This window comes from Lutra lutra, chromosome 4 (assembly GCF_902655055.1).
Source record: "Lutra lutra chromosome 4, mLutLut1.2, whole genome shotgun sequence".
NCBI lineage: Eukaryota > Metazoa > Chordata > Mammalia > Carnivora > Mustelidae > Lutra > Lutra lutra.
The window spans coordinates 173,665,473-173,681,270 of record NC_062281.1 but is presented as its reverse complement, the minus strand read 5'-3'; the positions used below and the strand labels follow the sequence as shown (position 1 = coordinate 173,681,270).

Here is a 15,798-nt window from a genome sequence, read left to right as displayed (position 1 = left end):
GTTTGAAGTTAGAGAAAGCCTGGGTTTTGATCCTTATTCTAGTACTTGAACAGTTTTGTGAGTTTGTTTGCTCATTTGTAAAATGGGGATAGTACCGGCTACTTCACTGAGTTGTTTGTAGGATAAATGAAGTAATATTTGTACAGTATTTGATACATAGTAGACATTGAATGAATATTCAGTCCTTTCCCTTCCAAACATGGAAGATGAGCCCTCTTGAAGACTTACTGTTGCCTCTTTGTGTTTTGCTTTCTAGGCTAAACTCTCCTGATTCTTTTATCTTTTCAGTGCTCAGTTTTATTTAATCAGCCTTCTGGGACTTCTCTAAAAATGCTTTAATATCCTTTTAAAACTGTGAGGTAAACTGGACAAAGGGATTCTTTTTTTTTTTTTTTTAAGATTTTATTTATTTATTTGACAGAGAGATCACAAGCAGGCAGAGAGGCAGGCAGAGAGAGAGGAGGAAGCAGGCTCCCTGCTGAGCAGAGAGCCCGATGCGGGGCTCGATCCCAGGACTCTGAGATTATGACCTGAGCCGAAGGCAGCGGCCTAACCCACTGAGCCACCCAGGCGCCCCTGGACAAAGGGATTCTAATGAAGATATGATTAGTGCAAAATATAACAGAAAGATCCATGTTATAGAAAGAAAGGTATTGAGTAAGCGTCTGCCTTCAGCTCAGGTCATGATCCCAGGGTCCTGGGATGGAGTCCTGCATCTGGCTCCCTGCTCAGTGGGGAGCCTGCTTCTCCCTCTCCCTGCCTCTCCCTCTGCTTATTCATGTTCTCTCTCTCTGTCTCTGACAAATGAATAAAAAAATCTTGAAAGAAAAGAGAAGCGAAGCAGGCCTGCCTTTTAATTTACTGGGTGCCATTACATTGCATAAAGACAAACCTTTCTCTTGGCCTGCCTTTTAATTTACTGGGTGCCATTACATTGCATAAAGACAAACCTTTCTCTTGAGTTCAATTTTTGTAGCTCTCCTTCCTGTAGGAGTACAACAGATTAACAGGCTTTGAGTTTTACCTTCTTGCACTGGCCGAGTAAAGTTTCTGGAAAGTGCTATAAAATATAGCTGAAGGGCCTAACTAGATGGTAGCAATTAGGACACACAGAGGGACATTTAAAATGAAGCATGTAATTTGTTCCACATTTTTAGAAGCTCTTTGGTGATGTTTTCAGATCACAAATGTGGCATCTTTGTTCCTAGGATTTTTGAGGATTGAGTAACCAGTTTTCCAGCCTGGAAACTCAAGAAGAGATGTATTCAGAGATGGTAGGCTCAAAACCAGTGACTAGAAAAAGCTAATATTAGCAGTAAGTGGGAGGGCAGAATAGGGGTCAGGATATACCACCAGTAAAACAGCAAACAAATAGGGTGTTGAATGAAGGGTTTAGTCTGTTAATTTTTTTTTTAAGATTTTATTTATTTGACACAGAGAGACACAGCAAGAGAGGGAACACAAGCAGGGGGAGTGGGAGAGGGCGAAGCAGGCCTCCCGCCGAGCAGGAAGCTGGATGTGGGGCTCAATCCTAGGACCCCGAGACCATGACCCGAGCTGAAGGCAGGCACCCAACCAACTGAGCCACCCAGGTGCTCCAGTCTGTTAATTTTAAGGTCAAATTTGTTCTGTCCTTCAAACAATGAAACATAGGAGTGTGAAGAGCACACCCCTCTACAGTTCCTCTCATAGGAGTGAAGGTTTAGTTAAGGATACTTACAATATTGGGCACCTGGGTGGCTCAGTTGTTAAGCCATCTGCCTTTGGCTAAGGTTATGATCCCAGTGTCCTGGGATCAAGCCCCGCATCAGGCTCCCTGCTCAGTGGGAAGCCTGCTTCTCCCTCACCCACTCCTCTTGCTTGTGTTCCCTCTCTCTCTGTGTCTCTCCCTCTGTCAGATAAATATAATATTTTTTTTAAAAAAGAATATTTATGGGGCACCTGGGTGGCTCAGTGGGTTAAGCCTTTGCCTTCGGCTCAGGTCATGATCTCAGGGTCCTGGGATCGAGTCCCACATCGGGCTCTCTGCTCGGCGGGGAGCCTGCTTCCTCCTCTCTCTCTCTCTGCCTGCCTCTCTGCCTACTTGTGATCTCTGTCTGTCAAATAAATAAATTCTTTAAAAATTTAAAAAAAAAAAAAAAAAAAAAGCGGGGGTCGCCTGGGTGGCTCAGTGGGTTAAAGCCACTGCCTTCGGCTCAGGTCATGATCCTGGAGTCCTGGGATCGAGCCCCGCATCGGGCTCTCTGCTTAGCAGGGAGCCTGCTTCCTCCTCTCTCTCTGCCTGCCTCTCTGCCTACTTGTGATCTCTTTCTGTCAAATAAATTTAAAAAAAAAAATTAAAAAGAATATTTACAATATTGGGGGGAGCTGTGGCTCAGTCAGTTGGGCATCTGCCTTCGGCTTGAGTCATGGTCTCAGGATCTCCCTCTCTCCCTGCCCCCACTCCTTTTCTCTCTCTCTCAAATCAGTCAATAAAATATTTACAGTATGGGGTTGGGCACGTGGGTGGCTCAGTCGTTAAGCATCTTTCTTCAGCTCAGGTCATGATCCCAGGATCAAGCCCGGCATCTGGCTCCCTGCTGAGCAGGGAGTCTGCTTCTTGCTCTCCCTCTGCTACACTCTCTCTCTCTCTGTCAAATAAACAAAATCTTTGGGGGGGGGGGAAAGAACATTTACAATATAATTAGCAGTTTTAATTGTCAGAAAGCAAGGGAGTGTGTGCTTTTGGGCATAAACAGTTAGCACACCATATTCTATAATATCTGAAATTAGGCGCCTTTTTTTTTTTTTTTTAAGATTTTATTATTTATTAGAGAGAGAGAGAGCATGGAAATGGGGAGAGTCAATGGGAGAAGCAGACTCCCCATTAGCAGGGAGCCTTATGCAGGACTCGATCCGGGGACTCCAGCATCATGACCCGAGCCGAAGGCAGTTGCCCAACCAATTGAGCCACCTAGGTGCCAGAATTAGGCTTTTTAATAAGCAGAAGCCTTCAGTTTGAAATTCTGAACTCTTATGAAGTCTGTCAGAAGCAAAGTGACTTTCCGTCATCTGTATACTTCACAGCTGGACTTAGTCTAAATGGTTATTTTTAAAAACTGTTAAAGGTACGGATTTGTATGATGTGTTTGAATAGTAGATCTTTTTTTTGTTTTAAATATTCTGTTTTGTTTTGTTTTGTTTTAAAGATTTTATTTACTTATTTATTTGACAGACAGAGATCACAAGTAGGCAGAGACGCAGGCAGAGAGAGAGAGGAGGAAGCAGGCTCCCCGAGGAGCAGAGAGCCCGATGCAGGGCCCGATCCCAGGACCCCGGGACCACGACCTGAGCCGAAGGCAGAGGCCTCAACCCACTGAGCCACTCAGGCTCCCCAAATATTCTGTTTTTAAGTAATCCCCACACCCAACATGGGTCTCGTACTTATATCCCTGAAATCAAGAGTCACATGCTCTACCAACTGAGCCAGCCAGGTGCCCCTGAAGTAATATCTCTTTATACCTTAAACCAGTGGCTTTCAAAGTGTGAAAGCCACTGGTTTAAGGTATAAAGAGATATTACTTTATATTGCTTTATATCAGCATAACCTAGTAACTTGCTAGAAATGCAGATTCCTAACACAAATCCCAGACTGGGGTTGGGGCCCAGTAATCTAGTTGAACAAGCCCTCTAGGTGATTGTGATGCATACTGAAGTTTGAGAACCCTTACCTTAAAATTACAGAAGGTAGAGGGGTGCCTGTGGCTCAGTTGGTTAGGTGTCTAGCTCTTGGTAACAGCTCAGGTCATGATCTCTTGGTTGTGAGATCAAGCTCCGCCTTGAACTCCCTGATTAGCCAGGAGTCTGCTTGAGATTCTTTCCTTTTCCCTATGCCCCTCATCCCCCCGCCCCATGCTAGGGCACATGCAATCTGTCTCTCTCTCTTAAATAAAATCTTTCTAAAAATTAGAGGAGATAGGGGTGCCTGGGTGGCTCAGTGGGTTAAGCCGCTGCCTTCGGCTCAGGTCATGATCTCAGAGTCCTGGGATCGAGTCCCGCATCGGGCTCTCTGCTCAGCAGGGAGCCTGCTTCCTCCTCTCTCTCTGCCTGCCTCTCTGCCTGCTTGTGATCTCTCTCTGTCAAATAAATAAATCTTTAAAAAAAAAAATTAGAGGAGATAGAAACACAGTATGGGGATAGTATATAAGGAGAACGTTCTGTATTATTTAGACTGTCCCAGTGACTTAAAGGAGTATAAATTTAGTTTTTTGACTCTTTTCAGTGGACCATATAACATTTTAGTTGCTGTTCATTGCCTCTGCACACTGCCCCATCTCTGTTAGGACTCCTGTTGTAGCACTTAAGTGTACTTCGCTTTCATCTTCATAGACTGGGAATGTCAGTTTATAAACGCAGTGAAGATGGGGATTATATCTGACTTGTTCTGCCGTATGTCCTGTATTGATAGGCTAGATGTCTGGCCCTTTGTAAGTCTCCCCTAGTGGTTAATGATCATACCTGTATCTCCCCCATCATCTGCCTCTCCATAGGAAGCACTCAGATGCTTACAATAAATGAATGAATGAGTGAAAATCACTAATTATGGGAAATCTTTCTGTATACAAAGGTTATATCTGATGAAACTATCTTAGTCTGTGACTTAAAAATACCTCAGTGCATGTTTTCCTTTAGGGCATTGACTAAACTTGGGCTAGATAATGTTGACACTTAAGCACTTTCTAGGAAATGGGCTTTAGTTAGTATGTGTACATATGTTATTTTATTCGGTCTTTATAGCAGCCTCACAAGGTAGATACTGCTTTCATTTTACAGATGAAGAAGCCTAAAATTAGAGCAATTAAATAACTTTTCAAAGTTGACACAACTAGTGAGTAGCCAACTAAGAACCACATCTTTCAAAGCTCTTAAGGACTATCATCCAAAGCACTACTGTCACAATGGTATTTTAATGGGACTGTTCATTGTATATTAAAATTACTGATCTTTGTTTCTTCATAAAGATACAACATTGTGCTTTTTTTTGTTTGTTTGATGCAGACCTTACTTTTATTTATTTTTTTAAAGATTTTATTTATTTATTTGACAGACAGAGATCACAAGTAGGCAGAGATGCAGGCAGTGAGAGAGGAGGAAGCAGGCTCTCCGTGGAGCAGAGAGCCTGATGCGGGGCTCGATCCCAGGACCCTGGGACCATGACCTGAGCCAAAAGCAGAGGCTTTAACCCACTGAGCCACCCAGGCGCCCCTGATGCAGACCTTATTTTTAGTTCATTCATCCCCTTTTCCCCGTCTCTTGGCATTGTTTTTGTTAAATTCACTTATTCTTTTTTTTTTTTTTTAAGATTTTATTTATTTATTTGACAGAGATCACAAGTAGGCAAAGAGAAAGGGGGAATCAGGCTCCCTGCTGAGCAGAGAGTCCCATGTGGGACTCGATCCCAGGATGCTGGGATCATGACCCGAGCCAAGGCAGAGGCTTTAACCCACTGAGCCACCTAGGCACCCCTAAATTCACTTATTCTTGAAAAACATTTGAATGGCTCTGATGTAGAGGTTTCAGGTAGGAGTGGAAGAGCAAACTGCGTTCCTGAGAAGCAGCCTTTGGGTTTCCTAGTCAACTCCATATGTCTGATCTATTCGGTCTTACACTCTCTTACTGCTTTATGCAGACTCGGAAATTTGCGTCTAGTTACCAGAACAAACTAGTTCATTGTGTTTGTCTTATTCAGAAATTGAGAAGATTCAGAAAGGAGATTCAAAAAAGGATGATGAGGAGAATTACCTGGATTTATTTTCTCATAAGAACATGAAGCTGAAGGAACGGGTACTGATACCCGTCAAGCAGTATCCCAAGGTAAGCCATAACGTGCCTCACTCACTTTGTTGTCTCTGTAGGTGTGAGAGCCATGGGCTGAAATAAAGACTTCTGGAAATTGTGAAGCATCAGGTCCTTGAGCCTGTGAAGCTTCCCTCCCATAGTTGGAGTACTTGTTTCTGGCAGTTAAAACATCTATTTCCATAACTAACAGCGTACCTATTGCTAGGAAGGAAATAAAATCAACTTTTTATTACCAAAAAGAGTTTCTTTCTCAAATGTTTGTTCAGGCTCCAAGTTCACACACAAACACACACAAAAATTGAAGAGTTGCTCTCTGTCAAAAGATTGATATGGCGGGATGAAGATGGACACAAAATCTAAATACAGGAAATGTGATACAAATCCTTGACTAGATGAAGTTAGTTTTATTTCTTATTCCGTGTTTTAATTTTAAATAAATGCCTTCTCGTTTTTCTCCTCCTCCTCTCCTTTTTTTAAAGAAGAGAAATTAGTTCTATTTAATTCACCAAACAGGTACTACAAAAGAATGCCATATGTCTTTTCTGAGGTCATTGCCTTAAAAATGTTTATGTGTGTTGAAATACTGAGGGTTGTAGTGTGATAGTTTGAAAAGAGCACCAGACTACATCAGGAAACCCAAGTTCAAGTCTAGGAACTGCTGTTGTCTAGTTGTATAAGCTTAGACTATTCACTTCTTTTCAGTCTATCCTCAGCATATTCTTCAGTAAAATGGAGATGGTAACAGGACCCCTATTTTATAGGGTTGTTGAAGATCAAATGAGGTAATACATGTGGAAATGTTTTACAGAAATGTGTATAAGAAATCCGTTTTTATTTTCCGTCAGTTCAATTTTGTGGGGAAGATCCTCGGGCCACAGGGGAATACAATCAAAAGACTGCAAGAAGAGACTGGTGCAAAGATCTCTGTGCTGGGCAAGGGCTCAATGCGAGACAAAGCCAAGGTAAGCTCATACCAATGAGGCAAGAAGCCCGTGCCTTCTGGAAGCCAGTGCTTATAAATGTATAGAATGTGGGGCGCCTGGGTGGCTCAGTGGGTTAAGCCGCTGCCTTCGGCTCAGGTCATGATCTCAGGGTCCTGGGATCGAGCCCCGCATCAGGCTCTCTGCTCAGCAGGGAACCTGCTTCCTCCTCTCTCTCTGCCTGCCTCTCTGCCTGCTTGTGATCTCTCTCTCTCAAATAAATAAATAAAATCTTTTTAAATAAATAAATAAATAAATGTATAGAATGTGAATCTCTTCAGTTTGTGTATGAGAGATTGTAGACCAGGTTAACTTACTTGCTTGGCAACCCTGGAAGAGCCTAGATGTGCCCTGGTGATTGTTTCTTTCCTGACATTTGACCGCGAGTAATGGAAGCAAGTAGCAACTTTGACTTTTGTAAGCTTATCTCTGAAAACTTGGAAGGGGAGCTGGATATACTAAAACTTATCCAGACTAAAGACACTAAAATGTGAATAGCGTATTCCCTTGCCAATAACATAGAAAAGTGAGAGCAATAATGTTGTGAGTGCAGGTGAGTCTGAGGATTAGTTGTCTGAGTTTTTTAATAGCCAGCTGGAATGTGAAAGAACACTAAAAGTATTTCAGAAGGAACCGTGAGTAATCCTGACAACAGAACCTCAAGCTGCTTTTTTTTCCATGTCATAGCCCCATGGGCTTTGTATTCTTCAGAAGTATCAAAAAAAATTCCTATCCAAATAGATTAGTCTTAGCCTTCTAGGGTCAGCTTTTTAGATGTGGCAGATATAGCCTAAAAACTTAGAACACTGTTTTCTCAGAGCCCCTTCTTTTGTACACTCACATTTCTCACTAGATGGATGCACTTAGGGCTGAAGTATATTATTTTACCTAATGAGATTTACATGGGATTTTCTTCACTCTCCTGACTTTTTTCCTCCCCTAGAACTCCCCAGACCATATAAGCAAATAAGAAGAGCTGGTGCTGGGACACCCGGCTGGCTCAGTCAGGAGAGCATGTGGCTCTTGATCTCGGGGTTGTGAGTTTAAGCCCCACAGTGGGGGTAGAGGTCACTTAATAAGTTAAAAAGTGGGGCGCCTGGGTGGCTCAGATGGTTAAGGATCTGCCTTCTGCTCAGGTCATGATCTCCAGTTCTTGGGATGGAGTCCCACGTCAGGCACCCAGCTCAGCAGGGAGTCTGCTTCTCCCTCTACCTCTCCCCTGCTTGTGCTCTCTCTGTCTTTCTCTCAAATTAATAAATAAAATCGTTTTTTAAAAAATAATTAACTAATTAATTTTAAAAGTTTAGGGGTACCTGGGTGGCTCAGTCAGTTAAGCATTGAACTCTGGGTTTCTGTTTAGGTCATGATCTCAGGGTTTATGAGGTCAAGCCTGCCTTGGGCTCCGCGCTATGCATGGAGCCTGTTAAGATTCTCTCTCCCCTTCCCATTGCTCCCCATAAATAAATAAGCTTGCTTGCTTGCTTGCTTATTTATTTATTTATTTAAGGTAAAAAAAAGAAGATGAAGAAGAGCTGGTACTTAACAGCACTAGCTGGGATTGAAAAGCAAATGCTTGGCAATGAGTGAATGCATGCATGCTTGGCAAACAGCTGATATCTGAATGAAGACTGGAATTACGTTTCTCTCTTTTATACCTTCTAATAAGAGCTGCAGTGAATACATCAGGAAATCAAGACAGTGGTTAACTTTTAGTAGCAGACTGATTACAGGTTTAGCAGGTTGTGTGAATTACTATTCTCTAGACCTTGTTTTGCTTTCTTCTTACACTTTACTATTTTTCTGAGATGTTTAGGTTATTTCTTGGTGTCTCTTTACGCTGGACATAACAGTGTCATTTTCTTCCATTCCATGTGATAATGATGTCTTTCTGCGTTTTTCCATAGGAGGAAGAGCTGCGCAAAGGTGGAGACCCCAAATACGCCCACTTGAATATGGATCTGCATGTCTTCATTGAAGTCTTTGGACCCCCATGTGAAGCTTATGCTCTCATGGCCCATGCTATGGAGGAAGTCAAGAAGTTCCTAGTACCAGTAAGGAAATCCACATCCTGTATCACTGAGCAAGAGAGAACTGGGATCTTGTGCTGTTGCTAATGAGGCAGGGGTTCTTAATCACAATCTCTGCATAGCCTGAGATTGCATACCAAATTCCTTATTTATGTTCATTTTTCTGAGATAGTGTGTTACTTTTACCTAGTCCTCAAAGCACTGTACCCCAAAGCCACTCTACCCCTCCTTATCTAATGTGTTTTTAGTTATATCCCGGGATCTGTTGTTAGTATCTTAGGTCCACAGTGTGTCTGGCATCTGAACGTCTGGTTAAGAAAGATTTAAGAGTCTTGACTGAGCTAAGTGTGTTGGTACTAGTGTGGAACTAGGAAGTTATGATAGGAAAATGGCTAAGATGGTTGTAAACCCCCTGTACTCAAGGGTTTATGTTCTAGACTCTGAAGAGTGTAGAAGATAGCAGCAAGAGGCTTCTAGCTTCCAATCTTAATAGATCAAATTTTGACTAGGGTGTATTCAGGGCTTTCTCTCCTGAAGGAATTTCTTACATAGGGTTTGATTTGAAAGAGGTGTGATTGTTATAGGCTTGACTGTTGATGATATTAAACAAATAGGTGTGCAGTTTCTTTCAGAGTATAACGGAGGCCCACGAAGAGTTGGGACAGCCCAGGTTACCTTAAGTCTTGCTTATTACCACCTGGTCAGAAGGTCCATTCTTTGAATAAGTAGAAAATGGTGTGATTTTTGCTCAGCAAGACTTACTGGTTGCCAGAGTTAGCATATTACAGTTGAATATTTAATAACCAGGCATGAATCTGGAACCTTGGGAAGCATGGGAAATACTCTTCACGAGAGTCGAGAAAGCTTCCTGTTTTCATCACTAAAACTAAGAGGAGGTGAGATACAGTTGTTGGCTTTCTTGTGTATGCAGAATGAGGAGTTGGAACTAAATGTGGTTGTCAGAGGATGTGAGAATCGGTAGAGCAAAAATTTATAGGCAGTGTGTACCTATAATGCTGAGCTCTAAGAATTCCAACACTGTCTCAGATGTCTCAGCAGCTGCTTTGCTTCCAAGTACCTCGTCTTCGTTAGAATGTTCAAACATGGAACAGCCAATTTAAAATCTCCTAGAGAAGACCTCAGAGCTGGTAAATTTTCCCTTGAGGGAGTTCTTTTTGCTCTTTTTGAGGTGTTCTCTTGAAGCACCCTGAGCCTCCCAGTGTCTGAAGGGCTGTATGGGAACGCATATCTCCTCTTTATCCTTAGTCTCAGCGTATTTCTCAAAAGGAATAGCTTTACAAGGCTTTCATATAAGTGGATCTTCGAAAAATATGTCTGCCAGGTGTATCTGGGTGTCCTTGGTATTGGTGTTAGCATTTGGTAGAATCCAGGTAAATGGGCCGTCACTGGTCACCTGATTCTCCAGGGTGGGTCTCAAGCAGCAGTAATGTGCAAGGTAGGAGGAGGTGAAGAGTTGGTGACTAGAATCTTTTATTCTTGAAGCTCTGTCCACCTGGGATATATAAAAAGCATGGAGTATTAAAACTGAATGGCTCTCATCAGGAAATATGTGAAAAGATTTGCAAATGGCATTTGACTCAATTCTTCCCTCTTGTGAAGAAAAAGAAAGTGAGCCTATTTTTGCATCCATGACCAGAGCCTCCGTTTTCCCCTTAGAACCATTAACTGTACCAGAGAGGCTTCCTGGTACAGTAGGAAGAGCACTGGACTGGGACCTTTATCTGCGTCATCTTGGACAAGTTATTATTTCACTTTTCTGAGCCTCAGGTTCCTTGTTCATCCCAAACATTTGTTAAGTATCTGGTAGGTGCCTAATACTCTGCTTGGGTCTGAAGTTACAAAAATGGCTCCTTTCTCACAATCTAGTGAGAAAGACAATTCTAGAATGACGTGGTAAGTGCTTGGGTCGAGAAAATTAACACGGTGCTGTGGAAAAAGAGGAGGGAGTGGGGGTGGCATCAAAGAAAGGTTTTCAAAAGAAGAATATTTTAGATTAAGTCTTCTAAGAGTGCGTTAGTCTCTCAGGTAGACAAAAAAGGCAGTGTCGTCAGATGATTCAAAGCCTAGATTTTGGAGACAGGTAATTCTGAATTCACATCAAGTCTGCTACTTACTAGCTGTCTGTCCTTAGGCTGGTGGCTTTATATGCCCTGATTCCGTTTCCCAGCTGTAAAATGGGACGACCTGCTTACTTACTTCAGGGTAACCTTGAAGATTAAATGCAAAACCTATAGCAAGCTTATTATAAAGTACCCAGTGCGTAGAGCTTAATTAACGGTAGCAGCTTTTACTGTTCTAGGAAAAGGAAGCTATTTGCAAGAATGGGTGTCTAAGTATGCTAGGTTCTGAACTGCAGGTGGTTCTGCATGGCTTGAAAGGAATTTATCCGTGGAGAGTGGATGGAAGTGATCTGGAGAGCCAGGTAGGGACTAATTATGAAAAGCTTCAGCCGAATAATGAGGGGTCTGCCATCAGGACTTTCCTCGAAGAGGTGACAGGTAGGGTGCCATTTGACTTCAGAAAATGCATGACCTGAGACTTCATCTGGGCATTCAGAACTGGTCTTAGTATCCAAGGCTTATGTGGGCTGGACAGCTTCTCAACAGAAGGTAGAGATGTGGCCCAGTAATCCTTTTATCTTTCATTTGCAGGATATGATGGATGATATCTGCCAGGAGCAATTTCTAGAGCTTTCCTACTTGAATGGAGTACCGGAGCCCTCTCGCGGACGTGGGGTGCCAGTGAGAGGCCGAGGAGCTGCACCTCCTCCTCCACCTGTTCCCAGGTAAAAAAATAATGGAAACAACTAGAAACAGGATGTAAGTTTGGCCAGAACCATTTCTCCCTTAGTGGTGAAATCTTTCTTCCGTCTTAGAAGGGGGCCTCAGGACTTGTACCAGCAAGAGTGGAATTAAGTAGATCTTAGGTCCTTTGGCCATAGCCAAGTGCAGCAGTCTTGTTGAAACTTTTGGTCTTTTAATTTTGGATAGTTCTAGCAGTTTAGAATGGTCTCTGGCTTTAGAAGTGAGAAGTTTACCTTTTGTGACTGACCTTTATGGAGTGTTCAGACTTTCCAAAGTAGTACACTGATGAAACATTTACAGGTCCACTTGGGAACCTGGGCAGTCTCCAGTATGGGTCCTTTACCCACCTCTTTGGGTTTTTTGGGGATTTTGTTTGTTTGTTCATTTGTTTTTTCCTCTGTGTTTTAATAATGGTCTGCTTAAGGCAATGTGGGATCTGTCTGGCTCCAGAATTTGCAAACAAATCTGAACATGAAAGTATTATCTATGTATTAAAATCTCCATTTAAAATAACATTTTCTGGGGCACCTGGGTGGCTCAGTGGGTTAAAGCCTCTGCCTTCAGCTCAGGTTGTGATCTCAGGGTCCTGGGATCGAGCCCTGCATTGGGCTCTCTGCTTGGCAGGGAACCTGCTTCCTCCTCTCTCTCTGCCTGCCTCTCTGCCTGCTTGTGATCTCTCTCTCTGTGTCAAATAAATAAATAAGATCTTAAAAAAAAAACACAACGTTTTCTTCTTGCAGGGGCCGTGGTGTTGGACCACCTCGTGGGGCTTTGGTACGTGGTACACCCGTGAGAGGAGCCATCACCAGAGGTGCCACGGTAACTCGAGGAGTGCCGCCCCCACCTACAGTGAGGGGTGCTCCAGCACCCAGAGCACGGACAGCAGGCATCCAGAGGATACCTTTGCCTCCGCCCCCTGCACCAGAAACCTATGAAGAATATGTAAGAAGTTTGAGCAGTGTGCCATTTCCCAATAGCTAGCAGGCTGCCAAAGGAAGTTGAATGATAGGGCATTGTTGGCCCTTGGTGTAGGTGGCAGGGACTGCCTATAAGATCTGCAGTCTGGTCTCTTCTTTTGCAGTGAATGTTAAACTATGAGAAGATTTTTCCATATTAAGCATAGTTTACTACATATGAATAGAGGAAGTAGGAGTAGGCTGTGCCTTGACAAATATACAGTGTTTTAATAAGGGGTCTTTTCACTAGTACTGCTGATAATGCTCAAGTTCAACACTTTTCCTTGTTTCCTGCCCACAATTTGGAGGGTGGTTTGGTTTGGTTGATGGTTCAGTTTTGTTTCATTTTTTCTTAAAAAAAAAAAAAAATTTTTTCTCTGTCAACTCTTTACCAGCGGGTGTTAATTTGGGGGGAAAATTCTGCATTCTGTTAATCTAGAAGCCTACCATCCTCCCATGGGATGTAATTACCTTCCCCATTCTGTGTGATTTTGCCTTTCTTTTTCATTTTATTTGTTGTAGGGGTATGACGACACATATGCAGAACAGAGTTATGAAGGCTACGAAGGCTATTACAGCCAGAGCCAAGGGTAAGTCAGGCAAGAGAAGTACTGTTTCGTGTCCTGGGGTGGATGGAGGGAGTTGGAACAACGGAGAGATTTAGGTAGCACACATCTGCAGAGCAATGTGTCTCCTCTTTGGGGGGTGTCTCCTTTCTTTTCCACATATATAAGGCACGCAGATCTGTAAGCTTAGGGGAACTGTGAATCTGAATTTTTATTTATTTATTTATTTATTTATTTAAAGGTTTTATTTATTTGAGAGAGAGCAGGCATGAGGGGGGAAGGTCAGAGGAGGTGACCCCCTGCTGAGCAGGGAGCCCAGTACAGGACTCGATCCTGTGACTCCAGGATCATGACCTGAGCTGAAAGCAGTTACTCAACCAACTGAGTCACCCAGGCACCCTCTGTATCTGAATTTATAGTATAGAATCTGGGAATAACGTGAAAATTTCCTGAGCTGTGACCACATGGAAATGAAGGGGAAATGCCTTTAAATTGTTTTGATGTATTATTGCCACATTAAAGGTGCATTAAAGTTTAAAAGGAAGCTAGAATCCTACTACCATAACTTAGGTTATTTTCTGCACTCTTAAATAATGTTTTTGTGAATATGTATTTTATCTGTGATTGATTAAAAAAGTATTTCATAATTGTACAGTGGGCACAGAACAGTATGTTTGTTTCCTCTCTTCCAGAGAGCCCTATAAATTTGTGTGTGTGTGTGTGTGTGTGTGTGTGTGTGTACACTGTGATTAAGATGGTCAGTTTTGGATTGTGCTTTTTCACTTTATGTGGTATCCATTTTTCTTTGCAATAGTTGTAATTTTTGTTGTTGTTGTTTAAGTACACAGCACATACCTGTTTTGGAAATATTTTCTGGTTTGGAGATGGGGCAAAATGAGCATTTTCCTGCCCTACACATGTAGTTAAATGCCTGAAATGTGGGAGGATGGGAATGGAAGTAGAGTTACTCTGTAGCTCTCTAACACTCTTGTCTTTGGCTTCCAGGGACTCAGAATATTATGACTATGGACATGGGGAGGTTCAGGATTCTTACGAAGCTTATGGTATGTCTTTATTTCCATGGTGGGCAGAGTGTGCAAGTAAGTGTCTGCGGGAATGCTAGTGACTGGATTGCTGGGGGGCTGCCAGTCACACACCGAAAGAGGAACCTTTAGAAAGCTGAGATGTTGATAGGACAGTAGCCATCCCGTTCTTATTGCAATTGTGTGATGTCCCATAGAAAGAGGAGCCCTTAAGGTGAGATGGGGTTACCCTTAGAAGGCTAATTAAGCAGATGTCTTAGACTAGGGCTCAGGTCCAGCTAGGCCTGGTTGGAGCAGCAGACTTTTAAGCTGATGTTGATCCTTTTCTCCTTTAGACCGGGGAGATTGCCAGGCCTAGGTCATGTTGCAGGGCCCTTGCTGCTGGTGCCTAGGCCACATGGTAGATACTGAGAACTACATCATATCCAATTTTATTTTCCAGCCCCACTACATTTTTTTTCTTTAAGATTCTATTTATTTATTTTGAGGAGAGAGAGTAAGAGAGCACAAGCAGGGGGAGCAACAGAGGGAGAGGGAGAAGCAGACTTCTCACTGAGCAGGGATCCCAATGTAGGGCTCGATCCCAGGGCCCCAGGATCATGACCTGAGCTGAAGGCAGATGCTTAACCAACTGAGCCACCCATGCACCCCACCCCACTTCATTCTGAGGAAGAATTTTGGATCTCAGTGAAAAGAATCTCATTGTAGAGGAAATGTTAGCGGAAGGGAAACCAACCAGATGGCAGGTAGCTAGGCAAAAGCAGGTTGGGTGCAAGCATCCTGCCTGTCATTTCAGATCTTGGGCAGTAGGAGCTGGGGCCACTTCCGGGCAGTACTGGCACCAAGCTCCTTCCTAGCTTGGAGACATCTCAGCTCAGTACTTGATCTCAAGAGAGCTATAGAGGCTGGAATGGCAGCGGACCGAACTGTCTGTTTAGTTGAAAACACATTGCTCAAGAGTGTCCTTGAGTGCCAGTTATGGCCCCGTGTTAATGGGCCCCAAAGGCAGTTCCGTGTGGGTGCAGAGAGAGCCGCTTTTTAAATGCAAGGTATTTTCAGCATACCTGAGGGAATTCCAGAGTCCTTGGCCAGGGGCTCAGCAATTGACAATTCATCTTAAGACACTAGTTAACAGTCTCCCCTTACCCCTAGCCCCTTAGAGCTCCCGCAGACAAGCTGAGCCTAACTCGTCAGCGCAGTCTGTAGTAGCCAGTCAGCTGCTTGCCTAGGGAAACCGTTTTACCAATTCTAGCTAAATGGTGCTGGACAGTTGCCATCAGTAACACTGCTCCGCTCTCGTAGGCCAGTATTTAGAAGGGCAGTGGGATTGCCCCAGGGTATTTCCCTCCCGTCGGTGAGGCAGCACAATGCTGCCTCTGTGTATGTTTGACTGAATTCCATTTCTGTTTTGCCTGAGAAGAGACTGCTCTGAAAGAGGCAGGCTGCCTTTTCTGCTCCTGGTGTGATGTTGCCACAGTTAATCTGTTATGATTTTGGCCTTTATAAACAGAATTACAAAAATAAACTGTCTTGTTAGTACCAGAAGCCATTTGGAAAGTAATG

At 43.2% G+C, this 15,798-nt stretch overlaps 1 protein-coding gene across 2 annotated transcripts in view; it reads left to right on the top strand.

Annotated features, from left to right (window-relative positions):
* Positions 1-15,798, top strand: part of KHDRBS1 (KH RNA binding domain containing, signal transduction associated 1) — a 41,767-nt gene that overhangs the window by 10,785 nt on the left and 15,184 nt on the right. For both annotated transcript variants that reach the window (XR_007126835.1, XM_047727335.1), the window contains exons 2-8: positions 5,729-5,853; positions 6,684-6,800; positions 8,723-8,869; positions 11,518-11,651; positions 12,411-12,612; positions 13,149-13,216; positions 14,198-14,256. Coding sequence is in view for 1 of the 2 variants with exons in the window: in XM_047727335.1 (XP_047583291.1) it covers positions 5,729-5,853; positions 6,684-6,800; positions 8,723-8,869; positions 11,518-11,651; positions 12,411-12,612; positions 13,149-13,216; positions 14,198-14,256 (852 nt within the window). In the remaining variant the exon portion in view is untranslated. The remainder of the gene's footprint in view (positions 1-5,728; positions 5,854-6,683; positions 6,801-8,722; positions 8,870-11,517; positions 11,652-12,410; positions 12,613-13,148; positions 13,217-14,197; positions 14,257-15,798) is intronic.